The 27,500-nt window shown below is 40.7% G+C and overlaps 1 protein-coding gene and 1 long non-coding RNA gene across 2 annotated transcripts in view; both read right to left on the reverse strand.

Annotated features, from left to right (window-relative positions):
* MGMT (O-6-methylguanine-DNA methyltransferase) overlaps window positions 1-27,500 on the reverse strand; it is a 170,134-nt gene that overhangs the window by 19,876 nt on the left and 122,758 nt on the right. Inside the window, exon 4 of the mRNA XM_067000914.1 lies at window positions 15,016-15,173. Coding sequence (XP_066857015.1) covers window positions 15,016-15,173 — 158 coding nt within the window. The remainder of the gene's footprint in view (window positions 1-15,015; window positions 15,174-27,500) is intronic.
* LOC106038985 (uncharacterized) overlaps window positions 15,203-27,500 on the reverse strand; it is a 66,724-nt gene continuing 54,426 nt past the window's right edge. Inside the window, exons 3-4 of the long non-coding RNA XR_007167437.2 lie at window positions 22,828-27,500; window positions 15,203-22,485 (exon numbers count right to left, since the gene is read on the reverse strand). The exon at window positions 22,828-27,500 is cut by the window's right edge and continues 2,165 nt beyond it. This is a non-coding gene — a long non-coding RNA (uncharacterized lncRNA). The remainder of the gene's footprint in view (window positions 22,486-22,827) is intronic.

Consider the following 27,500-nt stretch of genomic DNA (forward strand, 5'->3'; position numbering starts at 1 on the left):
TTATCGGGGAGTTTATTCAAGCACTTTGGGAGAGGCAGAGCCTTTCCGGCCCAGGATGCCATGCCTGCTTTCAACCATGAGCTCCTTTCACGTTCCTCCCAAACTCTCACGTCAGTGCATTGACACAAATACTCCAAGTATCTGCTTTCAGGTACATTAAAAAATAAATGGTATAAACAGTACCTCTCACAGTGTTCAGGTTTGCCATCAATGCCCACCTACCAGCACAAATATGCAGCTAACAAAAAGCAACAATTGTGTACATTTTACGTGGTAATATGTTGCTTTAGGACATATAAAATTCCATGGTACAAAGAAAATGACTAATTGTTTTAATATTGTTGTTTTAAAAGAAAATTCTGTTTTTATGTATTTTTAGTTAAACCTTAAAGAATACTCATTAGTGAGCAGCTAACTTTAACAAACCCTTTTTGAAGAGTCTCATTGTAACACAGACCAGCCGTATCACTTCAAAATCTAAATTTTTGCACTAGGACAGCGCTGCCGTTTGTACTAGCTGCATGAAGCACATGAACGAGGAGCCCGGGCTGGCTCCACAGGCTCTGTCCTGCCCAGCGCCCTGCCGGTGCTGACCCGCACAGGCGCTGCCAGGACGCAGCACCACCGCTATCAATCGGTTTTGCAGAAGATAATTCCTGGCCGGCTCCACACAACGGAGGCGAGTTACCAAGGCTTCTCAGTGAGTCACTGTGCACAGGAATACAGGCTGCTAGAAGTTGACAAACCGCTCAGTGTTCCGGCTGGGACATCTGCAAGTCGTACCTTCGCACCTGTATGGCGCTGTACGGTTTCAGCAAGCAGCCAGACTAACACGAGCATCAGGAGCGCGCACTCGCCTCCACTGCTGGAGCACCAGCAAACATCTGTTGGCATTTCTGCAGCGGGGGTGCAGCGATCAGGTACAGGAATTTGCTCCAGGCTTACACCTGCCATTCAAAAACTCATTTTAGGAGCAAATATTTTTGTTCTGTTTCAAATACGTCAGTTTTGGGAGCAGGGAATAACTATGCAAAGTGTGTAAAAATAACTTTTTAATGACTTCATGGATATTTTTAATACGTATAGAAACTACTATAAGCACATATACAAGAGCTCTGCAGATCAGGTCAATTCAGAAACATCAGATACTGCCTCATTCACTTCAAAATCAGCTTATCTTTCCATATTTTATCAGTATTTAATGCCGTAAGACATTCTCTTCTGTTCTGGAGGGGGCACACAATAGTCCTTCCAGAGACACCATGCACCAACCCTACTCCAATTTTTAAGTGCCTGAGCCAGAAAATTGACATTGTTTTCTTTTCAGGACAGAATAAATGAGGGGGGACTTCTCTCTGTTTTGCTTGTCAGGGAGGCAAGAACTCAACAACAACTTCATCTGGGCACCTTCTCAACGTGCCTCATCAGCTGCAATTTGCAGACCGAACCTGGGAACTGAACCTGGATCTTTTTATCTTATTTTTATCTTAGCAATAAAAATCCTTATCAGAAGGGCATGCATGACAAGATAGAACAACTGGCCATAATATGACTAAGAATATTAAAACAGAACTTCTGGTCCCATCTCAACCCTCTTTTCTCCCAATTCTTGGCATTCTTTATATTGCCCATTAAAAGTGCTTTGACTGATGCCTGGACTGTGAAGGCTGCTTCTTTCTTCCATGGGAGAAAAAAACAAACAAACAAACACAAAGAAAGTACATTAATTTACCTCGGTCTGCATTGTTGTAACACTACAAAAATACAGCCTCCAATGTGCTGCTATGATCCAGCTCTTCTGACTCATCCTGGTAACACGACATACAAACCTGTCCACAGCTCTTAAATAAATCACAGAAGATGCCGTTTCCTAATTACAGTGGGATTGAGGAAGGGTCGGTAGGACCATCTGGTTGTAGTTAAACTTCAACAGGCAGGGAGGTTCTGCAAAAACTTCTGAAGATTTACGGGTGTGTTGGAATTGTCATTCTGATATTAATGAACTCAAAATAAAACGTGAATTCAACTACTCACACGTGTTGATAAAGCATGATTTCCAATTCATACCTATAAATTAACCTTGCTAACATCAACAGTTCAAACTCATCCTGACCTTTCGTTCAAGGTCTTGAAATTTGAAAAAGCAAAGGACGGCAAACGAATTTTGAAGTTTTGATGACTTAAATTCGGGGCCTTGCACATTCACGGTTGATTTGCTGCTGTTGGTGACCCGGGGCTACAACGGGGCGGCTCCAAGCTCTGAGCGTGCCTGGCAGTCTCCAGGGCAATCAAATGACAAACCTAAACGAAGAGCTCCAATTGCCCAAGCCCTCCATTCACACACACATAGGACCTAGAACCACCACAAAGTAAATGTGAAGCTGCAGGTTCTAAATTTTGTATACATGCCCTACAGGATTTTCCTTTTATCATTTCAGGGCTCCAAACAAGGTCCTGTGATGTAAAATGGGGATAAACCAGTGAATTTTGATATCGTCTGGTGCAAAACTGATTCTACAAGTTGAAACTTCTTATATTGTCTTAGAAGCAGAGATATTTTCCCAATGACTCTGCTGTATTGTGGACTGCAACACTGAACTTCCCAAGGGACCTCACTCAGGTGCCCCGGGAAGCATTTTCACAGAACAACTCCGTACTCAGCCACAAAACAGGATGACACTAAACCAGGTTATTTTGAAGAATGCAGTCATGGATTTCTTTCTTCAGAACTGTCGACCAACAGCACTCCCACAATGACGGATATTGTCACGACTGGGTTATGTCAAAGCAGGCATTCTGGTGCTCCTCCTCCAGGCAGGCTGGTGGCAGAGGACCCGGGTGTGAAAAGGGGAGGTATGCCAGGGTGCACTGCCTCTCCTGCAGTTTTTGCTGCTTCAAGCATAATTGCTTTTTCTCCATAATTCCACTTAGAATTACACTGATGAGGTGTTTTTACCGTTTCATTTTTCAACATGGCCCTAAATAACCACTCCCAAATGACTCTGGATCAAGAAATCTGCACCCTCAGTTGCTTTGTGAAGATTGTGTTACCAAAGATAACCTGCCCTAGAAAATTAATATATTTTAATTTTGAAATATGTAATGCAAATGTGCTCTATTATGTGAACAAAGTAAATTATAAGATCTTCAGTTGTCTGTGTGAAGTATGAATAGCAATTTCTTTAGATTTCTATAAGTTTCTTTGTAAATGGGCAAGTTAAAAATAATATTCATTAAATTGCTTAACTGTAATAAAATGAAACTATTTGCTTACTACATACAAATTAAGTCAGTATCAAAGTACTGATTTTCTTTTTTAGTTTGTATTAATTTATTATTGAATTATAAATATCTAATGTATGAAGCTAAACACTTACATAGCACTTTGCAAACACTAATTCACAAATGATGCAACATCTTTTCAAGGCACATATGAAAGCAGCAGCAATTAATTCTTAGAATTTTCTGGCTTCAACCTCAAAGTTACGCTGCTTTTTTTCTTTTCTCTTTTTTCTTTTTCTTAAGGAGCACACATTTAAGCAGTCAGCAAAACAACTGTGAAGACATAAACTGCGATTTCATGAAGTTACTTAGCCTCTTGACTGATAACACTGCCATCGTACACAGTACACTGCTAAATGAACTGCAATTTGAATTCCCGAGATTCAAATTATTTAAACAGACATCCTGGAAGCAAGCACAGAGAAGTCCTATCAGTGACCCCTGATGGTTTTTCAGAGACTAGAGTTTGCTAAATTAATAAGCAGCCCTAAAGTAACCACCTTGTTTGGCGGAAGTCCTTGCAGAAAGACGTAATGGGCCAAGGGAGGAAAAGCCTACGACAGGCAGAGAGAAATTCTGGCTTATTTGGGGTGTGAGAAGCACACGGGGCTGAGGAAACAGCACGGTTGTTCAAAAATACCCTTGTCCAGCACCTCTCAAAGAACGATTTGCTTTTCTGAAGAGCCTAAAGAATATTGCAGGGATTTTAATAAGTTAGTAAGTCTAACAAGTACATATTTTCCTGAACTAGCAGACCAATTATTTTACATAAATCTGCAGTATCAGAAAAATACTACATATGTCTCACAGCCTGCCACGAAAGAGGGTTTTTTCTTATTCCATGCCCTTCTGACAAACCCAATGAAATCAGCACACTGACATATAAACATGTTTATACAGCATTAAGGGTTCATGTTAAGCTGATAGCAAGCAGGAAATTTGACTTTCATATTGACAAATGAAGAGCGTATATTCTTGTTTCTGCAACAAAGAATATGTGTACTTCACCACTGAGAAATTGTTTGTGAATTCTTAAGAAATCCTGCTAGGAGAGATGCTGTGATCCTCCTCCCTTAAAAGATGGTCGGACTTAAGGTCAGAGCACTCTTAATCTGAATTTCAGATCTTGACTTTTGTTGGCTTTACTTTTTCTTTTTGCATTAAATATGAATGATATTCACTGAAACATTTGGAACATTAATTACAGGGAAATACACATTATTTTATTGCTTGTCCTGAAAACGTATAGCTTCAGTCATTGTTCACCCATGTAAAGACAATCATGAGCTTCAAGCAAAGTGCTAAAATATAAAAGGCCACATTCATTCATGTACTGGTCCAAGCTGCAGCACTATAAAGTACATCAAAAGGTGTTAATGGTTTCAATATTTATCTGCTGCAGGGAAGCACTCTAAAAAGAAGACAGAAAAAAATTTCTGCTAATGGCTGTGTCTCTCCATTAAAATGAAAAGCTTAATGCATCTTATAATCAGAGGACAATTTGCAAATCATTAAGAGAAATGTAAAATTCCATTAAAATACAAATCAAGAGTCCCTCACTGGACTAATAATCTTTTTGATATTATTTTGCATTTCACTATTTCTGTTCCCAATATCCAGGCACCACAAATGATCAGTTCTTGAACATGCTATTTACCACAGCCTACTTCTTTAACGAGAGACTGAGAGAAGTATAATCTGCTATTCAGAGCAGGTACTAATGAAGAATTCCATATATTCTGAAATTTAATTAAAACCCCAAAGATTTCAAATTAGATGCAATTTGAAATGCCTGGGGCAGAAATACATGCACTTGCGTGGCAAGGGTATCACGCTGAAAGTTGATACCGTAATTGGTCTTGATGTATTTTTGTGTTGCCAGGCTGAAGCACAGAACTCATAACCATATAAAAATTCTCTGTAGATTACCTGCTCATTGAAAATGCCATCACTCAGGTAGTTCTCTACTAAATTACCATGCTACTAAAATGCACAAAGTGATTCGAAGAGAAGAGTGGCACAGCTGGTCGACGCTGCCAATGAGTTATGCATGCGTCGACGCTGCCTTTTTTCTTAGTAAAATATGCTCAGTTGAATATTAAAATATAATTGGCATTCAACCTAAGTAGCTTAAACCATTTTGTTATCTTCTTTTAAACCGATTTGGCTCCTCCACAGTTATTTTCAAGGATGCGATTCACAAACTAATGACACCATCACATTCAGCTAGATTTGTACTATTTTACATTTGTCATAAATAGGAACAATTTCTACAGCCTTCTAGGGATGTCCTTTAATATTGGCTCCTCTTGAACATCAAAGGCCCAATTCATGGGGAAAAAAAGAAAGAAAAAAAAGAGTATGCCATTTATGTTGGTTCTTGCATATTTTATTCTGAGAAGAGTGTGGGATGTAAATTTCTAGTGAAAAGTGTATTTTTGCAAGCCCTTGTTTTTCCTATAATATACCGGTCAGCTCTTACGTTTACAAGCTCCAAAAGAAGATACAGCAAAATATCTTGGAAATGGGTCAGAAAGAGGCACTCTTAGGTCAAGCAGCAGCAGATACCAATGGCAGAAAATGGTTTCCTCTCAAATTAGTTAACCTATGTACCCATAACATGTGTCATAAACATCCTAATATTTTTTTTTTCTGAAAAAAAAAAAAAAAGAAAATGAAAAAAAACACAACACCATAAAATGGCCTTTAGAAGCAAGGCAGTTGCCACAGCAGTAGTCATATTAAACACATTACCTCTGAAATACCAAACAGGTTGAATGCATATGAGTTCTGATGTTACTTCCCCTTGATACGGAAAACCTGGCTGAAAGTTCATTAAGCAAATCGGTGGGGGTACTATATTTATAAAATTCTTTTCTTTTCTCTTGATTACATAGTTTATTAAACAGGGTGCAAAGGTTACATGGACCTGCCAGTGTGTCAAGCAAGCAGACAAATCAAAGGAAAAATGAATTAAATGAAACTTACTCCTCATCGGTCTGCACTGCGAGGAGGTTGCAAAGATCTGCAGGTTCAGGTGAAGACAATAGCACATGGCTCCGGGTACAGGAAGTCTCCTTCCATGTTGGTATTTGCTTTTTTCCACCTTCAGTTCTGATCTTTTTATTGAAACCTCATATACAAGCAGTCATTTCCAAGGTTTACCACATTTGATTAAAATATTATCAAAATCGGGATCAATTTTATTCCTTGTATTTCATGGATGGAGAAAGGACCTGGTCTTGATAACTCCCCTTCATAATGTGGGCAGATGCATAACTAATGTCAAGAATATTGACAAGAAAGGATTATTCTATTGAAAATACAATGCCTTTTTTTTTTTTAAACTAACTGACACTTTCACTGCCTTCCCCATGGTAATACAGACACACTGCTCTCCCTGCCCTTTAGCTTCTTTCAAAGATCCCACCTCAGGAAGCGCTTGCTCTGCCTGGCTCCACCAAAAAATGGTAACCCATAAGAAGCTACGATTCCTCTGCCATCTTGGGAGTCCATGCATCCTGATGGCTTTGCCTAAATCCCGACTGTGTGTCAGGGACCATGGCAAAAAGGAATTTGAATTGTCAGGAAGGGCTTATGTTTGGCAGAAAATTTATCCTATGAACAGTGAACAGGTGGGCACAAATAAAGCGGACTTAACATACACTTAAAATCCCAGGAGCTTCCACTGAAAATGGTGGGAATTTTGCTCTGAATTCAAGAGAAACTGAGTCAGGAATTTTGTAAATACTTCTGTTGAGAAGGTATTTGTAAATTGTTTTTTTTTTAAATACAGACAGTTGATACAATGCAGTGAGCCAACTGGGATGGAAAAAGAATTTGTAACACAAAAGTAACAGAGATATTTTTTGGTTTTGTTGTTTTTGAAGGTTGGGGAGGATTGATTTCTGTTTGAAGAAAATTGTAGGGAAGTATTGGATTGTAAAAATCCATTAAATACCTACCAAAACAGTAACTTTCTGATTGTCAAAACTATTCTTAATGAAACGGTAATAAAAGAAGGTGCCAGTCTATGGAATTTGAATTTTGCATTGGCAGACAGAAATATGAAAACTTCTCATCTTTTTGCACATGAATCCACCATGTCCAGATATGTGAAACATTTTCAAGCAGATTATTTCAAATTACCTTAAAATAATGTTTTCTAAAAGCCTAGATATAAATGTATTTGCATGTCTGATGAAGCTGCAGGAATGAAAATAAGTGAAAGTTGGTAACAGTTTTGGTTATCTCTTCTCTTTAGTGAAATGAATATAAAAATATAAAGAGAATTTCACAACTTGAAAAAATAAATGGTGAGAATGATGTTTTACACTTATCAAGGAGACATCAAGCCCTGCCTCCTCCTCAGCAGGTTACCTACCAGTGCAATTCAGTTCTGCAAAATGTAAGTACAACTTGGTAACGCTGGTTGACTTACGCTTTCCCAATTGACCTTTACCGTATTTTCCATTTTTCACTAGAAATAAGGTAACCTTGCAGAGGTGATAGTGGGCCAAGGCTGGCTCTTTCAGTTTTTTCTGCAGGCTGAATTTTCCATTTTTCCTGTTGAGAATGGCTATGCTGTGAATATGGCAATCTATGAAATGACATTGCCAACAGCTCTCACTGGATGGGGGTTTGGTCATTTATTTATTTGCACTGCACTGGTGTGAGTTAGTGCTGCCAATACACCATCTCTTCCACTCAAATATATTTTAAAATACATATCTATATAAGTCCAGTTGGTCAATGTACCCAGCTTCACGCCCTGGCTCCTGCTGTTGCCTCCTAACACCTTCCTAAGGTTTCCTACCACGGTTCTGTACGTCTGCTATCACCACTTGCAAGTCTGGGCAGTCGGTGTGAGCACAGAAAATACTACAAAGATTTTTACTGCAAAGAGGCTCCTGTTCAGTTTTAAAAGAGAAGCAGTATTTTGGCCATTAGGTTGGCTTGCCCATAGCAAATATGTTTTTTAAAATTCCCTCCTAAAAATCCTTCTCTAGGAACTTAAAACCAAAAAAAATAATAATAAAAAGAAGACACACTGTCTCTCATACTCTCTGTGTTATCATATAGTGAAAAAATGTACATCTGATATCTGGGAAGAAGAGTGAATAGTGAACTTGATAACTGTTTGATAAGAAGCAGAAGTAATTATTTGCCCCATATTCTTCAACTGTCTATCATCCTAGCAAGCTCCAGCCAGCTAGCGTATTTCAGATATTGAGTATGGATTTATGTTTATTAGATCATGCTAGAAGAGTCATTTAAAAGTAGGTGCAATTTAGTTTAAAAGGGCAAATAAAGTTACAAGACGTGCACAGGACTGAAGAAAATTAAAACTATGTAAGGCTCAGATATATGTATGTCTCTATAGATATGTCTCATATCCACAGGCCATCCCTTTAAGAATTACAAGTTAATAAAGATATTAAAATCGTGAAAATTTCATTCCCTTTAGTATTTACTGCATTGCTAACACTGGGCAAACATCATTCTAGGAGTCAGAAGAAAACGCTGAAGTTTAAGGTGTACTTAAAATGTTTATGATTACTTTTCTATTAATGATCAAAGTTACCTTCACCTTAATAAAATCATTCGTAGGTCAAATCATGCTTTCTATTCTCACCTGTTCTTACCACCCTTAATTCCCATCGTCTCCTGTTCTCCTCAAGGCTGCAAATCACCAAACCATAACATTACATATTTTTTTTTGTTTTGTTACATAAATGCTCATGGCTGCTGTGCAGTGACCTCAGGACCAACCGAGGAGATCTGTCAGTCTGCTCTGGCATCTGATGTCCCTGAGTGTCCTCCTCCTACTCTTCTGATCAGTTTTTTTTTTCACAGCTTCTCCACTTTGAGCCTCGGAAGCCTCAGACCTATACTCCTTGTTTCTGGAGCTCCTGAAGAGTAGTTTACCCATTCTTTTATTATGTATGTATAAGCATATATATCTCTCCCTCTATATAGATAGATATTATATGTAATAATGTATTTTAGTAAAATATTGCATATTATATATTATACAGTACATATTATTTCATATTATTATGTATAATATATATGATTATATGCAATATAATATATTATCATATAATATATACATATATATATATATATATATATATATATATTATATAAATAAATATTTCCCAGCCATTTCTTTCCTGCTGAATTTGGGTAGAGTTGCTATCCTACTATCTATAAACTGGCACCCAAAGTTTGAAACATTCTAGCTTTACTAGGTAGTATCTCAAAAAGGTAAAGGATTTTTACAATTGTTTTACTAGCTTCAGCTTAAAGAAAGGGAAGAGAGATCTGTATTGATCTTAATACTATAAATGCTTTTCTTATTTTAGTAAACTTCATGTATTGAAAAAGTATTTGGCTAAATTGCATGAGAGAAAAATTTACTCTTAGGATATGCTTCACACAGCAATTAGGGTAAGCAGTAGAGTCTTTAAAAACACTTTAAAAATGTAAGTATTCAGGGCATGTTGAATCTGATGTCTCAGAAGTAAATCAAATCAACAGCCCTGCGATCTTCAGAAAACTAGTGATTTGAGCATTTCAACCACCAAAAGGAAAAAAAATACTTTGGTCTTTGCTGACTTACAGACAGAACGAAGAATATCTACTTTTTTTATCTTAGCCTTTTATCTTTTATCTTAATTTGCTGCATTTTTTTAAAAATAGTTTAGGATGTACAAAAACAACAGTAAAACAAAAGTGCTCCCACTAGTGGTAAGGTGTAAGATCAATTGATATTTTGTTATTAATGGAAGGATTTTCTTTACAGGTACTTTGTGAAGGGAGAGATCCCATAGACACGTGTGGAACCCGGGAGGGACTGGCGGGCATGCAACAAGGGAGCAAGAGTCTCCCTGAAAGCTGGAGGACAAAGTCTCATTCCACAGAGAGCGACACCGAATTATGAAAGTAAATAGTTTCTTCAGCTGGTAACCAGTATTTTACAGCGTTTCTCTGTCCTGTGGTGGCAACTACACCACGTTTGCTAGTCTATCGTGCTTTGGTTCAAGTTTCTGAACGAGAAGGCTCCCAGGAAATCACAGGGTAATTATTGATTACAGGCCTGGGCACGGAGCAAAGTCATCTTGAAGGGAGAATGGAGGTACTACCGATGTCTTTGAAGACTCTGCTGCCATTATGTATGAGGTGTTTCATCAGTATCCCTTCTTGGATGAGTAACATGCATTATACACGGGAAATTTCAGCTCCTAAGCTGGTTTGCAAAGCTCACCTCCCTGGTCTCCATCCTCAAATTGTTCCTTCCCTGGCTTTTTCATAGCTTTTTGCTGCCCTCGCTTACAGGCAGCACCGCTCGCAGACCCGCACGCTGTCAGCTCCCTCGCACAGCCACGGTAAGCAGCACGGCAGGGTGGCCGAGCTGGACCACCACAAAACGCCTTCACTCCGGGTCCACACCTCCGGTACAGGGACACGACTGAGGAGCTCTGGACTCGAGAAATAAAAGTGTCATTTTGCAAAGCTAAAGGAGCTCGTCCAGCGATGACGGAGGCTGGGCATGGCATGGCACGCAAAGAGCAGGGCCCCAGGGCTGCTGCTTGTCACAGGGCAAAGGAAAACTCTTGTGTGTGTCCAATTTCCTCTGCTCTTGTTGCTCTAATAAGCCATCTGGTCTGGAAACACACAACTGCTCCCTGCTGCAGCGCCCAGCGCTGCAATGCTTTCTGCAGTCTCAACCCGTAAGTTTGTAAGACACAAATAAAGAAAAGTCAGGAAATTCATGACTGGCCAATTTAGCATTTCCTTTACCATTTCATGAACTCACAAATCAAGCAACTCATGCATAGGCTTCCAAACAACAACAAGGTCAATTTTTCTTCTTCATATATAAAGGGGGCTAATGACCATGGTACATTAAGACTAATTAATCACTCTCCATGATAAATGTTCAGTCATTTTCCTGAGGTATAACACCTTGAACTCACGCTGCAGAGAAGTGGGAAAAACCTACTGTTTCCTAGTTCAATGAAATTCTACATTGAGCACTGCCCATGATGCAAACCAATGAAAATTCCAGTTTTCAATTACATTTTCAAAAAAAAAAAGAAAAAAAAAAGAAAGAATTGGCTGCATATGCTGGAAGCAGACAGCTGGTGAGCTGACAACTTCTGGAGGTGTGGAGAAACCAGCTTTGAACTTTTCATGCCTGCCTCAAGCTGTGCTACAGCACCAGCACCTCAGAGTCAAACTTTACCGCTGATGAGTTACAAGGAGGAATGTTTAATTGCATATTTGGAGTGCTTTTAGATGCTTTCCCCCCTTTTAATAGTAATTTAGAGAATTAAAGGCACTTTAGAAAATCTAGGACATGAGATGTGTGGCTGGAACAGTGAGTGTCAGAACTGAGCTTGCCAGTGCGATGGTAATGCACACGCGCTTGGCAGCCAAATTACGGCCGCATAATGGCACGGTTATTTCATTTTCACAGTCAGCACAGGGATTGTTGGAAGGGGCTCGGTGTCCGATGGTGCTTCGCTTCCCCAGGAGCCCAGAAAAAGAAAGCACATAGCTGAATTTGTTTTGTGTGGCCACTGGCAGGTCCCTCAGCCTGGTCGTGAAGCGCTGAGGGCCTGAAGAGGCTGGGCTCTGAGCTCGCCACCAGGCCAACGGGATGAGCAGCTGAGGGAGCTCACTGCCTCACACGATGGGGAATAAAGATCACTTCGGGATACCACAGTGCAAGATGGCTTTATTCCATCTGCAGGAGCCCACCTTTACTTCCTGAATTAGCAAATCTCCCTGCTTTTGCTATCATAAAGTTAAATGTTAGCATTTTTCCCTTCATAAGGAACTGTGTCTTAGTGTTTGGCACGAAAGGAACTGCAGAAAACTGATCATTTATTGAGCAGTGCTTCATCCTGAAAGAACTTCATACTCATTTTTAACAGTCATTTTGCAAATATGCTAAGCCATAAGATAAGCAAAGCCCTTACTGTCCTCAGATGACACTTCCGCAGGAGAAAAAGAATAAAAATAATAAAGACAGTTTGATCTAAGGACTGCTTAAAAAGAAAGAAAATATCCAATAATCAGCCCTTGTCACAAAAGCACTTGATGATGGAACTTGCACGGGCCAGGATCAAAGAACAGTACTGTAACTGGTCATATTCGCTGGGACGGGAGAAAAGATGGGCCAAAGGTTCTGGCGACTCGTTAGAGAGCTGCTGATGAACTGAGACATGTAAGGAAATCAGCGTGAAGAGAAAAGCCTTCACAGCTTTGGATCTTCATGCTCTCGCTTGTGTTTATTCTGCATTTTTAAGTGCCTGGAGAAATGAGTAGGCACTTTCAAATGTAAATGTGAAAAAGTAAATAAATACCAAATTCTTAATTTAGCAGAACTGCAACTCTCACTTACACATAAATTGAAATGTACAATTTAAGCCACTATAATGCAGTTTTTACCCTATGTATCTACTAAATAACTTTAAAAAATAATTTCTTCAATTTTTTTTGACATGTATTTCCACATTCCTTCCAATATCATTTTCATCCGTTATCTGAAGGTAGCACTAAGAAGAAAATGTAAGAGGATACATACAAACAGCATCACATCAATGCGACTTGTGTCAATTAGTCCTGGGTTAGCATTTCCATTACGGATGTGCCTCCCCCCGTAAAGCACACACACCTGGTCTCAGACCAAGAACAAATAACTGAACTAAATTAAAAAAACCTGGACTTGTGCATACTACAACGAGAAAAACACTTCAGCCCTCCCCAGCGCAGAGCCCACCACAGCCTGCCACCAGCATGAGGGCAGGACAGCTGCGGCCTCCATGACGCCACCGCTGCCACCACGCTGGAGAGACTCCGCGGGGGGGCTTGTGGCCACCGGCCACCTCCCGTAGCTGCCAGAAAGCCCCCGGCCACCTCTGACAAAGGGGACAGTGCCAGCTGGGTGCCCACACCGAGGGAGGCGGCTGCCCAGAGAAAGGCCAGAGCCCCCCAAGCAGGCCGGGCCTGTTCACGGCTGGACCCCCGAGGAGAAGCAACACCACCATCACAAGACTTCATCAGCCGAGCTGAGAAGAATTCAGTAGCCAAGTTAGAAAAATTAATACAAGTAGAAGCATTACTTTACATGTTTTGCAGTCTTCTGGTGGATCATCTGGGAAACAGAATTCCTCTCTTTTAATCAAAGATGGAACGAGCAACGGCAATAACCCCACCAGCTTTGCCCATTCATGTTCATCCCAATCCTAACGTTTTCACAACTCAGCTCTTTAATTTCATCCCAGCTAATAAAAAAACAGTCAGATGATAACGTAGTCACCTAGAAGATGGGACTTTGTGAAAATTTTGGCAATTCCAACAAATGATATATCATAGTATTGTCAGTGCTTATTCTCCCATATGTTAATTGGATGGTTTCACTAAAAACTTCTAAATAATTATTTTTTTAGTTGATAAAAATGAGAATGTTTGCAAAAATACCAGAGGAAGACAGTATAATACACAACTTAAAATCTTAAAAAGTCATCACCAACCCTTCAGTTTGAGTATGAAAGATGTTGCATTGAGAAATTTTCAAAATATGGAAGAATTAGTATAGAAATTCACCACTAAAGGTACTGTTCAAAGTTCATAAAATTTACAACTGCCATCCTTTGAAAACAAAAGTCCGACTATCTGTAGAATACTCTGCAGAACAACCACATTTTGGTTTTGTTCTGCTCGTTGAAGCTGCCATCGGATATTTAAGAATAAGAAAGTGTAACAGCAGGACGAAACCTATTATTTATAAGAATTTGGATAAAACCAGCAATTAGCAGTAGACACAGCTGAGTTTTGTGAATGTGTACCTATAAAAACAGCTGTTCCTTTCCACATGTAAAACTGGCAATTGTTTTATATGAGTATTTATGTATTGTCCCTTGTAAATTTGTAAAATACAAATCTATGCACCCATATTTAAAAATTGCCTTTCACCTAGAACCACACACAAAGAAAAAATACACATTTTTTTATTTTATATAAAGAACGGTGCTGTCTTACCTTCTGTAGTAGAGGGTACTAGCCCCTTTCTGGTGCTCTATTATTATGAATATATATATCATCTAATTCAATTAAAACATAGATCTCAGAAAATGAAAATTTTATTCTCTGAGAAATTATTACATTCATGGAGAGTCAAGAAGCCACTGCAAAATCAGACTTCTGCTGTTACTATTATTAGTTTTTTAATTCTGGGGTCTATTTCATTTCACGTTGATTGACTCTTTTTACAAGGTCTTCAGGAAAATGTCCAGTAAATGGAAAATGGTAAGGAGGAACTTTTCTCATGTCATGTTTTCATCTAAATACGTGACCATTGTAACTGCTTTGTAATAGCACTTGTTCATTGTATACAAATATCAAAATACCGTAACTTTGGGGAATCAAATGTAAAACCTATCAGAAAGATAAGAGCACAGCTCCCTCTGGCACCCAACTACACGGCTGTTTCTGCAGTGTCGGCTAGCTGTCCGCTCACAAACATCAGCCCCATGATGCTGGCAAGACGACAGTTTAAGGGAGCAGCAACCTTACTGAAAAATGTTCCGCCATTCAGATGTATTCATATTCAAACCTTCCAGCCAGCACATGGCAGGAGCTGAACTGCACCTTTTGCACCGCCGTGGCCAAGAAGGAGGGCAAGGGGAGTCAAAGGCATGGCGGCGGGGTGGCACTGACCTCGCTGGAGCAGGGGGTGGTGGAAGGGGGGCACGGGCAGCTGCTCCGTCCTCGCCGGCTCGCAGAAGTAGGCGCGCAGCCAGGCCGTGCACTGCTTCAGCGGCTCCGTCATCTCCTCCGCGCCTTCGCACACCTCGCAGCCCGCCGACGCCTCTGCCCTGCGGACAGAGAGAATTGTAAAATTATTAATTATAAAAGTTATAAAAATGAATATTCATGCTCCCTGCATTAGCAGAAAATGAATCATCTCAGAAGCATTCAATCGTGAGTCACAGACTGAAAGTCTTTTTTCTGCTCTGACAAAAGTGATGAGAGTCATAACAGCAGTAACAAAAATTCATCCTCATCACCTCCTGAAATGCAACAATGACACATGGTTGCTTACACCTGCTTAAAAAAAAATAAAGGATCGGTGAGAAGGAAACACCAGGAATAAGTGGGAAACATCAGGGAGCAAGGAGAGGAAACCACCCAAGTCCCAGAGGCTGGTAGAGGCCACATCCTCATGCCTCTCTGGGGGATGGAAGTGAGGCTCCTCCACCGTATCCCCTACGGGCACAGTCCTGTCTCCCCAGGGACCTTCCCTAGGGAAAGACGAAAAGGAAACAGATTTCTGCAGAGCCAGCGCTTTCCTCTTCCGCGTTTCCTTCCAGCGACGTTGGCAGGTTTCTGCTTTCCTCCACTTATTGAATTGGAAGGAAGCAATTGAGAACTCATTTGATTTTCAATGGCAGCTCATGCTTTCAGGATACTGAAGAGCAAAGCAAACGAACAGAAAGCACCCGCAAACAAAAATGTCCTTTTTCTCTTGCTATTTTTTTTCTTTTTTCTTTTTCTTTTTTTTTTTTTCCGGAAGAGCAATGCCTGTGTGAGAGCACTGAAAATGTGAACACCAGATTTGCAAATATTCAGACATGTTTCCCAAGCCATATGCCCTTGGTTAGGCAAAGCAGCATCAGTGAAGAGGTCATGGTGCTCTGCTGGTGCTTTCCAAGACCGCTGTGTGGGTGAGGCGACCAGTTTCAGCGTACCCACAACCGAACACAGCCCATTGGCAATGAACCCAAGAGAAACCATGGGAAGAGCGATGAGACAACATCAAAAGCGACTGCCGAAACAGCAACCCCTGCCAGCGATCTTCTAGCACCCAGAATCTTAAATACCACCGATTCGCCATCCTTTCTGATTTCCTGCTTATTGCATTTTCTTTTTTTTCCCCAGCTGGAAATATAGCCAGACCCCAGAACTGTTTCTCAACAGTATGCTGGTAAAACTCAACAGAATAGTCTTCTGGCTATAGGCTGGATTGTCACAAGGGAGTAGAAAGTAGAGAAGATTGTGGAAGTATCAAAATACATGAGATCCTGAAACAGAAGAAAACCAGAGTATTTCCGCTGTACAGTTATGGGGAAAAATCAAAATGAAACAAATTCCCCAGCATGCTCGAGTGTGCTGCAAGTGAGAAAATATTTTGTTAGTTACCTCCTAGCAGAAAGCCTAAGAAAATTAAATGCATCATGTACCACTAATGGCATGAAAGACACCGGGCCTGCTTTTGCCACAAGGCACCTTTGCAAAAAGACCTAACACCTTCAAATGCTTGATCCACAAAAGCTCACGAAGCTGAACACAACAGGACACCCGTGTAATCAGACACCAACCCGCCCTGCCTCTGGATAGGATAAATGATGTGCAGTCGGAAGCTGTTTCAGGGTTTCTCTCAGAAGCAAAACCCTCACTCGTCTGGTGCATGATCAAACGCCCCTGCAATTTCTCCCAGCCCCAACTCATTTTTCTGATTAATTGTTAACCATGGAAGGCCACATAATTACTGATTAGAAAGTGGCATAGAAAAAGAGGGACACAGAGGTGGACAATTAAAATTCTCCAGCAGCACAGGAATATGACGAGTTGATAACTTGGAGTGGAAGAAAAGCAAAAATGCAGAATCAGCTCTGGATCCAGTCTGCTAGAAATTAAACGCAATTCTATTTCTCTTTCCATTTACTTACCACACTACTCACATTTTTGTATTTTGTATTTTTTTTTTAATGGAAGGGGAGGGAGAAAATAGCATCAATTTATGAAACTGATCTCTATGTTATTTTGCTGTGTAATAATTTCTTTGCTAAAAAAAAGGAAGTCTGAGAATCTGTGCATAAACATTTTCACATGAATATCTGCGTGACACAGACCTCAAACCCATGTTCTCGACACCAAGGATAATCAGTTATTCTGCACATGTACAACACTCAGCAGAATAGGGCTCAGTTTTACTGTGGATTGTTAGAGCTATGACAATATCATAACTACAGAATATAATAATGCCTTTGAAATCTCCAAGACAAGTTGGGAGACTTTTCTGCTCCATTTATCCAGAAGAGCATAGAAAGCACTCAAAACTACAGTAACCTTATGGTTTTCACATCATCTTGCTTCACATACTTGGGAGTCTGGAAGTGATTTGGACTATAATATCATAATAAAACCGAAAGAATACATCTCCTTGCTGCTCTGCGAGCAGGCAGCCCCCGAGCGGCCGGACTCGTGGCTCTGCCTCCCAGCACCACCGGCCTGCCCTGGGCAGGTGGGGGGCAGCACCCCCAGGTTGGCGAGGTGCAGTGCTTCTGAGCCTGAGGCTTTGGGCTTCCAAGGGCTTTGCCTAAAGCCACAAGGCAACTTTCAGGCCTTTAGCTCCTTATTTAACAGTCAGGAGCAGCGTAAAGGCCCACCACAAGCCCCTCTCTTTAAAAAGGCAGGAATTACAGCAGCTGCTTTGCCTATTTGTGTGGCTGGGGGAGGTACAAGAGCCTGCTGGATACCACAGCACAGCTATCCCAACAGAAGGATATGTTTTCACCACCACCACACATAGTTTTCCCTTCCACCGGGTCTTCCCTGGCACAAAGGTTTGGATGTAAGGCTTAATTGTAGTTACCGCTTATAAGGAGAGCCCCTTGTCACTGCTGAACATCTCTGGATATTTTCCTGGGATGTTCTCCCATCACTTCACGTTTTCACATCTCCGATCTCCATTTTCTACTGCAGTCAAGAAAAGCAAAGCTCTGCAAGAAGAGGTGGTGCTTGCTAAGAACGCATTGATCTCTTTTGCTGTAGAATACAAAGTCAATTCACCAACGTATATGCTGAAAGGTTCACACTGGCAGAAAGATAAAAAAAAATCTTCACCTTAATTTTGCTTGGCTAGAAATGCTAACAACTATTCCTGGGAATTTGATGACATTAATAAAGAAAAGAAAGAACATAACTAATGCATAGGCGTCTTCTACTGGCCCTCCTCCCCCTCCCTTTTCTCCTCCCCGTTCTCTTTCCAAAGTTGCATAGCAGTATTCCTTCTACAAACTACCTCGTCATTAAAAATTCAACTTAAAACAGCAGCTGCCTTTAAAAGGCTTTTCTGAGGCTTCAAAGCCACACTTTGGTCCAACTAAACTATACGTACATTTCAAAAAGCACGGCAGAAGTGGTCTCAAAACATTCATAAGAAGAAAAGGAGAGCAGATGAATTACATTACGGGAAATTTTCCCCCCCGTGTGAAATTCCTCTGTTCAGTGTTAGGCTTCCTGGGAAGGTTGAATGCCCATTCCGAACATTAGTCTTTCATCATGTCAAACATGAAGATGGACAGGAAAACGTTTGTGTAATATGAGAGGCAAATACCCATCTAACATTTACATTAACTAATTGTGCCTCATCTTTAGCAATGAACAAGAAAAGGTCTCCCTCTTTTCTCCATGCCCCATGTCCTGGAGAAGGGCACAGGAAGGGACTGGCTCCCAGCTACGCAGCTACCAGCGGTGCTGAGCCACCTGCCTGCAAAGTGACGGCCAAGCGGCCATGTGCTCACTGACCTGCCTACAGAAAGCTTAAGTCTTAAATCTGTGATTCAACGATACAATTTTTTTTTTCTATACATGAAAATAAACCAAGCATGTTCATCTAAAAATGAAAAGAAAAAAAAAAATCTACAAGAAATCCAACTGCTTTATTTCTGCCTTGGAGTTTCATTACCTTTTCTTAAAAAGCACCAGCACCTTTTTTGCAATGTGGCTAGAATAATGAGAAGCATTTATTTAAAATGCAGTAGTGTTATTTAAATCACTCACACTTTCACTGGAGACTTTCATTGCACTTGCTTTCATTACCGAACGATATTAGCTGCTGTCCGGCTTCTCAAAAAATTCCAAGTGGCGTTTCTTTTTGTATTTTTACCTGGTCATTGAGTAATAACTGTACAGGTTTTGTTTATTAAACTGAAAGTTTATTTGTTTGCATTAGTGAGGATGATGTGTGTGCAGTAAGTTAGATGCCCTTTTTTTAAAAAAGAAAAATAAACACTTTCTGTTGATGTTAAATGGCTTCTCAGCTGCAAATGACTGACTCTTCTACATGGCTTTACTATGTGATGCTTAACTAAAACTACATAGTCTTCAAATAGAAATAACGTGCTTGTTTCAAGCTATAAAAAGCAGACTAAAAATATATATATATTTTTTTCCCCTGAAGTTTTGGATCTCTCCCAAGAGAAGATTTTTTCAAGGCCAGGAGCAACTGCTGCAGACCTCCAGCCCACGCATTCAGCTCGTGGTGGTGACAAAGTCCAAGAGCAACATAAGGTCTGCCCCAGCATGGGAATCCACCACAGCCTGGGTGCAGACTTACTGCTCCAGTTTACATGTAGAACAGCTACTCCATATCACTCTTACTGAAGTCCCATGTATTTATTTCAATTTCAGCTCTTTTTAAGCCTGACCTCCCCACCTAGGGAAGTCACCGGGCTCTCCCCTCCATGCAGCTGAGAGGCATCCTCCTGAGGTTCCTATCCCAGCCATGTCTCTCCCATGACTTCTTATGAGTTTGCATGTGATGAAATAAAGGAAAATATGGTTTGAGCAAAGGATGAGAAAGTCAGAAACGCCACCTGTTTCAGTTTAACAGGATCCTTCCAAACCATTTGCCAAGAACTGGAAGTTTCTAGCATGCTTCCAAAATAAACATGTAAGCAGCAAATTGGCTTCAGTATCATTCTAAATATCTTAGCCATTATGAAAACCAGAGAAATGCTGTGTTTCACAACGAAAAGCATCAGTGGGTACCCATCTTCTAAACTGGTAGGATTTTAATCACTTATTTTATTTCTGAGCTCCTTTTTGCCTTTGTCCATCACTTACAAAACTTAACTGAAACATTACAAGATGGACCTTGAGTTATGTGATTTAAAATGAAGAGAATATATCACAATGTCTCTGCTGGCAGTTTCCTTAGGGCAAAGGTAGGAAAACATTACGACAATGTCATATCAACACCCACAACATATTTATATATTTATTTGTATATTTACATTAAAGTTACGTATCTATTAAATATAATTAATTGGTTGAACATAATATACACTGCTAGCTTTCATTGTCTCTACCTACATACACCTGAACATCTAATCCACTGATACTTACCTCACCCTTTGGTGGCTTGCCTAAGAAGAAGTTTATGAATGGCTACAAGTGCTGAACTAATGAAGATTCCCCCCTATTTCAATTCATTTAAAATACAAAACAAAAAAGCCCCCCAACTATCACAAAAACTGCAACTCCCTATGAAACTGAACTTCAATCACCAAAGGGTCACTGGCGCATATGGGTAAACTCTGATAACTGCATTATTATATTACTTTCACTACAACACTTCCACTCAGATAACAGCAGGGATAAAGACCTAAAATAAAAATATAAATAAAAAATAAAAACAGAAGAAAAAAAGAAAAAAGATATGGAATGTCTGTTTCTACATGCAACTATCCAATGTCCTATCACAGAAATTTGTGTTTTTGCCAGGCTGTTACAAATTGAATTGTGTTTTGACACTGTGTTACACATGGCACTGAAGACCACAAGATTTGCAATATCCTGTTACATTCAGGTATGTGAAAAATAATGATATTTGGACACTCAGGCACATACTGTTTTATGTTTTTTAAGGGCATCCATAATTTCTTTCACTATTCCATGAACAAAGACCGTAGGAGATTTTGTTCATGAACAGAAAATTGTATAGTAAAATATAAATGTATTGGTCCTAATTAAGAGGGATTTGGCTCTTGAAATGACCTGAATGCTGTGAAAGCAATCGTCAGCTGTACTCTTCATGATACAGATGGCACAACATCTCACCAAACCCTGCTCCTGGCTTGCCGTCACTGTGATACAGCATTTCGATACTGCCCGGTGTGCCACTGCCTTCCTGCTAGAAAAGGAATAATCTCCCTTTTTCCCCAAGAAGGGACAAACCCTCAAGTTCAAGGAAAATGCTCAGGAAACATGTATGTTCTTCAGCAAAATCAACATAGCAGGAAGTCCGTGTCGTGGAGTCTAATGCAGACAGATGAAGGAAGAAGGGAAGAGTGCAGAGGAGGAGCACCAAGAGGCAAACCCAACTCCTGCAGAAGGTGTGGTGGGCAGAGATAGGCAGGCGAGAAGGGGCAGAAGGAAACGATCCATCTCCAAAATAAGGCACCAACTTCCCTGTGCTCTCCAGTGCCAGACTCCCCAGCTCCTACTCTTTCATGACGAGTAGATTTACAGTCAGGAAAAAGACACAGAGCTACCTGGCAGACAGAAACACTACATTTTAATTAAACCAGTAATAGAAAAAACATTATTTTTTCCTTGGAAATCCGTGAGCACATTTACACGGCAACACAACACTCAGCATCCCCAGTTTGAAAAGCACCTCCAGGTTGGGGTAAATAGGAAGAATTACTGCCAGCAGAACAGATCAATGTTTTTTTGCCTGTTTAGTTTTACGCTGCTTTGGCTATAAGATTTCTTGAAGGTCTGTGCCTTACACAAATCCAAAAATTATCAAAATTACCCTATAATTAAAAAGGATGAAAAAGGCTCTGATAAGAATGCATTGATAAAGGGGAGAGGACAAAGGGAAGAAATATAATCAAAGGGGGAGAAAACCATCAGTACCTTGCATGGCAACGTTAAAAAGTCCTTTTTGCTTTCCTCAGAATTCCCCCAAAACTACAACAACGAAAGGGGAAAAGATTATAGAAACCTTCCCAAAACATAGACTCCCACATGAGCGAGACCAGGACTGCTGGACCCAAAGTTGTTCAACGTCAGGGCGACCAAAGCTCGTCCGCCGAGGTCCCGATGGTAATTGAAGCCCAACCGAAACAAGTGTTTTGTGAGTGCACGTAAGGAGCTCCATGCGGCTGTCATGCTAATCTTCTTGTTAAGAGAGAAAGACCAGAGGCCCGTTGCTGTAGCAGGCTGGAACTATAACGAATGGGCTCTGACATGACCCGGCAGCCCTGCTCGGCGGCGAGAGCGCGTGATGCGATCTGACAGCAATTTAGACATGGCTCTCGTGGAGACTGCAGACCTACTTAGCGTCAAACGCCACGACGGGTGTGGGTGGACTTCGGAATGGCTTTTACCCTCCTGCTAGGGAAAAAAAAAAAAAAAAGGCTTTTTGACATCAGGCGTATGGAGATGATCTTACAGAAGGCATCTGCCCATGGGTGGAGAGGAAAACATTTTTGGGAATATTGCCCAATTACAGTAGAATCCTGTCATCACCTCGGGGAAGAATTTCTGATGGAGCCATAACCCCTCTATGAGTCGTGTGAGAAACAAAACAGTCCACGGAGCATCTGGCAGGACCAGAGAGTCTCTAAGTGACCTGAGACCAGTGAGAAAAAGGGCTCCTTGGATCGTTTCCCCCCTGGAAGGTGCCACACTGCAGCCCGAAGACCACACAAGCCCGTGTGCTTGAATACAGACCCTTCTCCCTCGTGCCTCTTGCTCTGGGTATTGCCCCTCGGACAGGCCCAAGTACCAACCACAGCTACGATCCATTCAGGATGCCTCCTGGCAGTGAGCTGCCATGGTTAAATTCTGTCCTAGGCACTAATCAGCTGCGGCACATCAGGGGGATCAAGCATCACCACAGCTTAGGGTCATTAGTATAGTTAATTTTGATGAGTCCCTAAATCACACTGCTGATTCTCTAGCATCTGAACAGTAGCTCTTTTGTGAGTAAATACATATAAAAGGCAAGAGTAATTTAAAAGTTTATGTTGTTTATCTTTTATTTTCAATGTCTTTTCTTAACGTATTTCACAACTGATTAAAGACAACTCTACACACTCATGCATATGAAGTCAACAGAAACCAGGCATGTATAAACAATTGCAATTCCCGAAAAGCAAAGCCTATCCTGCTATTTTCATTATACCTTTACATATCTGTAGTTGCATTCAAATGGCTGTCGTACCAAATCATTTTTTTCTTAGTGAAATAGGTGGTGTGTTACTTTTCAAATGGAAGAATCAGTAATAATTAGAACTCAAAAATTAACATTAAAATGAGACTCAGTCATGCAGCATTATTCTTTACATAATATACATACATTTAACTGGCGTTTTCAATGAAGCCTTCATTGTGGAAACAAATAAAAATGTATTTTATCAACACCTAAATGTCATTTATATAGTCTTTCTTTGATAGATGAAGGCTAAAGCCACCCCAAAACTGCGGATGAATTATCTGGTCTCTAATGACTCCAAAACAATTACAGGATGCAGAGCAATCTCGTTAAATTTTATTCAAAAGCTTACTACACTCGTGTTTTCTCTTATTTTTCTATCAATGAAACCCAAGAGGTTTAAGAACAATTCATTATGTATGAGACCCAACTTACAGTGCTTGACTGTTGATTAATAGGAAAGTTTGCTGTATGTACATTTGCAACATTAGATGCATACAATATGCTAACTTATTCTTTCACTGAAGCTAATTATTTACAAAAATGACTACTTGAGACTACAATTTATTAAATGCATGCATCCAGTCTCAATTTGGCCCCAAAAGACAGTCTGGAATGAAGATCTTTTACTTGATGTGACAACTTCTAGAAACAGTGTTATTAATATTGTAAATGTGGCAAATAAAGAGTTCAAATAGCCGTATGCCTGTGTTGCATTTTTCCCCACAACTGAATCAATGAACAAAGCAGCTTTTTAAGCTTGAAATTCACGGGGAAGCGCATTCTTACATAGTTTAATTTAGCTTCTTATAAATGAAGTGTCTGTACGACAGTAGTAACAGATTAAAAAAACGAGGAGAGCTGTAATGGAGAGAAAAAAAAAACCAACAATTCTTGTTGAACTGTCCCTACCACGGTTCTTTTTAAGACCTGTTAAGAAGAAATTGATGCAGTTATGGAAGAGTATAAGAACTCAAAACTTAGTAAGACATTATTTCTCATACAACCTTTGCAATATTTTCTTCATTCTATTTTTCTATATTATTAAGGATTAAAATTCTTATGGGTATCTTTTAACCTGAAAAAGAAGCACCTGGACACAAAGCTGCAGATCGTATACAAATTTCAAATATACTGATTACCTCTCGAGTAAAATACACAGAAATCCAAGTGGCCTAGTTTTTTTTCTGACTTTTGCAAGTAATGAAGTTCGGGTACCATATGGAGGTTGTCTAAGAAAGTAGTGTGTGCAGCCCATCGTCGTGGCCAGCTGTGGTGCCTGGAAGGATGCTGCCTGCTTATTCTGTGCTACTAGTGTGTACCAGCAAACACTTTAAAGAAGGGAGTGAGACTCCTGTCTTCACATGCCAAGATAAGGAAAATCAATGTCAATGCCCAAAAGACTCAAGTGATAGCACTGAAGGTCATTAAATGCTACTCGCTGCCCTGTACCATTAAAGTTTTGATTGGAATCCTATATAGAGAGACACAGATTTCAAACAAGATCTTGCCCTGGGATACAGCATTGTGAGACCATGGAGGAAACAAAACAATCAGTGAGAGGCGGACTTCTCTAGGAACACAAGAAACAGGTTCAAGGAAAACAATACTATGTGTGGTCTTGGCTTATTTTTCCTGAACATATTTATTGTGTTTCCAGAGAAGTGTATCTCATTACGGACAAAAACAATGGAGGAGTACAAAGACAACCACTAGAAAGTTACGGCTCTTCACCCATCTCAGTTTTCTGCCCTGTGTTGCAATGCCCAAAGCCCTGCTTCATTGCCTACTCAATGCCAACATCCTACCCTCTCCTTACGTTGCCCAGTTTCAATTCTCTGCCCCTTTTCCACGCTGGTCACCACCCCTGCTCCTGCCTATCACCCTCAACTCAACTTGTTCAGGAGATCCATTCCCCTCCAAGGGGCCGGTTTTATTCCAAACAAGTTTGGCTCCAAGACATAATGCAGAATGAACGGAAGGGAAACCAAGAGTTTGGGAATAAAACAGAGAGCAAATCAAACTGGTGGCATAACACACCCAGGGCTGGCCCAGGGCAGTCAGAAAAATAGCAACTGCAGGAGAAAACACTGCTCTGGTCATCCTTTCTAATATAGCATCAGCAAAAGACTAAGCTTTTAACAAATGAATGCTTTCCAAAGGCCCAACAGCTTGGCCATACTTAGAGAACAAAAATGTTCCTAATATCAGAGCAGCCTCTTCATAAATATTTCTGTTTCAACTCAGTGGGTTTGGCAGCAGAACAACTAGAAGATTTGTCAAAAAAAAAAAAAAAAGAAAAGAAAAAACAAAGAAAAAACCCACAACAATTTCTGTGTATCTTCTTACTGGAAAGGATCAACCTGCTCTGAACTGAGAATGGGGGAAATCAACCACATGCCCAAAAGACCCTCCACTAGCAACGTTTAAGTAGACACTTCATATGAAATGCTTTAAAGCAAAAAGCAAATATTCAGCAAAGTTATAAGCAGCAGCACACTCTCACCCAAGATGTTAGGCAACATTAAGCATAGGTGATACCATCAGTTCTATCTATAATTAGGTTAAAAGAAAGTCAGTTAATTTTAGCACTTACAAGAAATTGTTGCAAAACATTTTTTCCTGTATAAAAGAATTCTCCCATCAGACTTCCGAGGTCGGTTTTATCACAGGCAATTAACTGTGTTAGGGCTGGCTGCAGGGGACCCTTACACCACACACCAGAATTTCTTCATTTTCCCACTTGGCTCCTCTGGTCCAGAGAGCACCAGAAAGCACCACTGCTTTCCCCACTTTTTGCCTGCTCTGTGCAGCTGCCAAATGGTATCTGAAGTAAATTTTGTATTTTTCTGCTCATCTAACATAGATACAATCCCTGTTATGCATGGATAAAAAAAAAACAAACACCACCACGCTATCCCTTCACAAAACTAAGGTGGTTAACATACACATGACAAGCCTCACAATGCTGCTGCAGGAACAAGGTCTGTGATCTCCAGCGGCACACGGGGAAATTGATGGAAGGAAACTCAAGGCTGACTCTAGATGTCCACCTTGACATGTGCTAATGCACGAATTCAAGATGAAAGTGAGCACCCAGAATTATAATCAACAGCACCTGCAGATACTCCAGCCTATTAAAATGAATTAAGATACAGATAAATCAGAAAACTCTTAAGAATTCAGCTCATATAGCCATTTTTCAAACTAACTTCCCAGAGTGGGTCACAGTCTCTGCCCTCTGAGCATCTCCTGTTAGGACTAAACACAGGCTCATCGTATGCCCAGTGTGTGCGATCCCATCAGATGCACCGCCCGCCTGCTGCTGCAAAAGAAAATAAAAATAAGAAAAAATATGAAAATAGTTTTGCCATGTCGCTGAGGCCCTTCAGATGCTCTTCAAGCAGAAGCAACCGTATGGGTGGAAGCATGGCAGGACAGGGATCAGACAGGTCCCTGAGGCTAGCCTGGCCCCCCACATTACTGTGAGGCTTCCAACACCAGTGCAAAGAAATGGCATTTGGTTATTTATTAAAGCCAGGTATGAACGCTCCGAAACCACAGCAACACTGCCACTTACTGCAGTTCAGCATCAGACTAAACAATCACGAAACCTATGGAAATCTGGGTTCCTAACAGGCACTCATCGGCCAAGTTTGATGTCACCACAGGACAGGACGCTTAGAGAATACCGCTAATTCACGGCAGTTAAAACCGCACAGTTAATAAATACACTCTCTGTCTTTCTCCAAAGGTTTTTTACAGGGCTTTGGGATTTTGTCTCACTGGCATTGGCAGAACCGTTCCTAAAAGGTCATTACCCGATGAAGAATTTGTTTTGCTTCTTACCCATTTACGGCTCAAAACCAGAACTTGCATAGAAATACAACCCTACAATGGCAGGAAAACAAACACACACAATAAAAAAAGGAGTATTGTCCTCCATTTTCACACTCCAAGGTTTGGTGTATGCGCACCCTCCTGTGGGTGCGGAGCCCCTGGGGAGCAGGGGCGGCCCCAGGGGGCTGTGCGGGGCACCCGGAGCACGAAGCGGGACCCAACGCCAGCTGAAAACTGCAGCCCCGGCAGCTGGGAGGTTTCTGCTGTGCAATGCCACCCACGTCCCACGGCAGGAGAGATGGAGATGACCACCGAAGATCCTTCTGGCCAAGATGAGACAAACAAAAGT

The sequence above is a fragment of the Anser cygnoides genome, chromosome 7 (assembly GCF_040182565.1).
Source record: "Anser cygnoides isolate HZ-2024a breed goose chromosome 7, Taihu_goose_T2T_genome, whole genome shotgun sequence".
In the NCBI taxonomy this organism is placed as follows: Eukaryota; Metazoa; Chordata; class Aves; order Anseriformes; family Anatidae; genus Anser; species Anser cygnoides.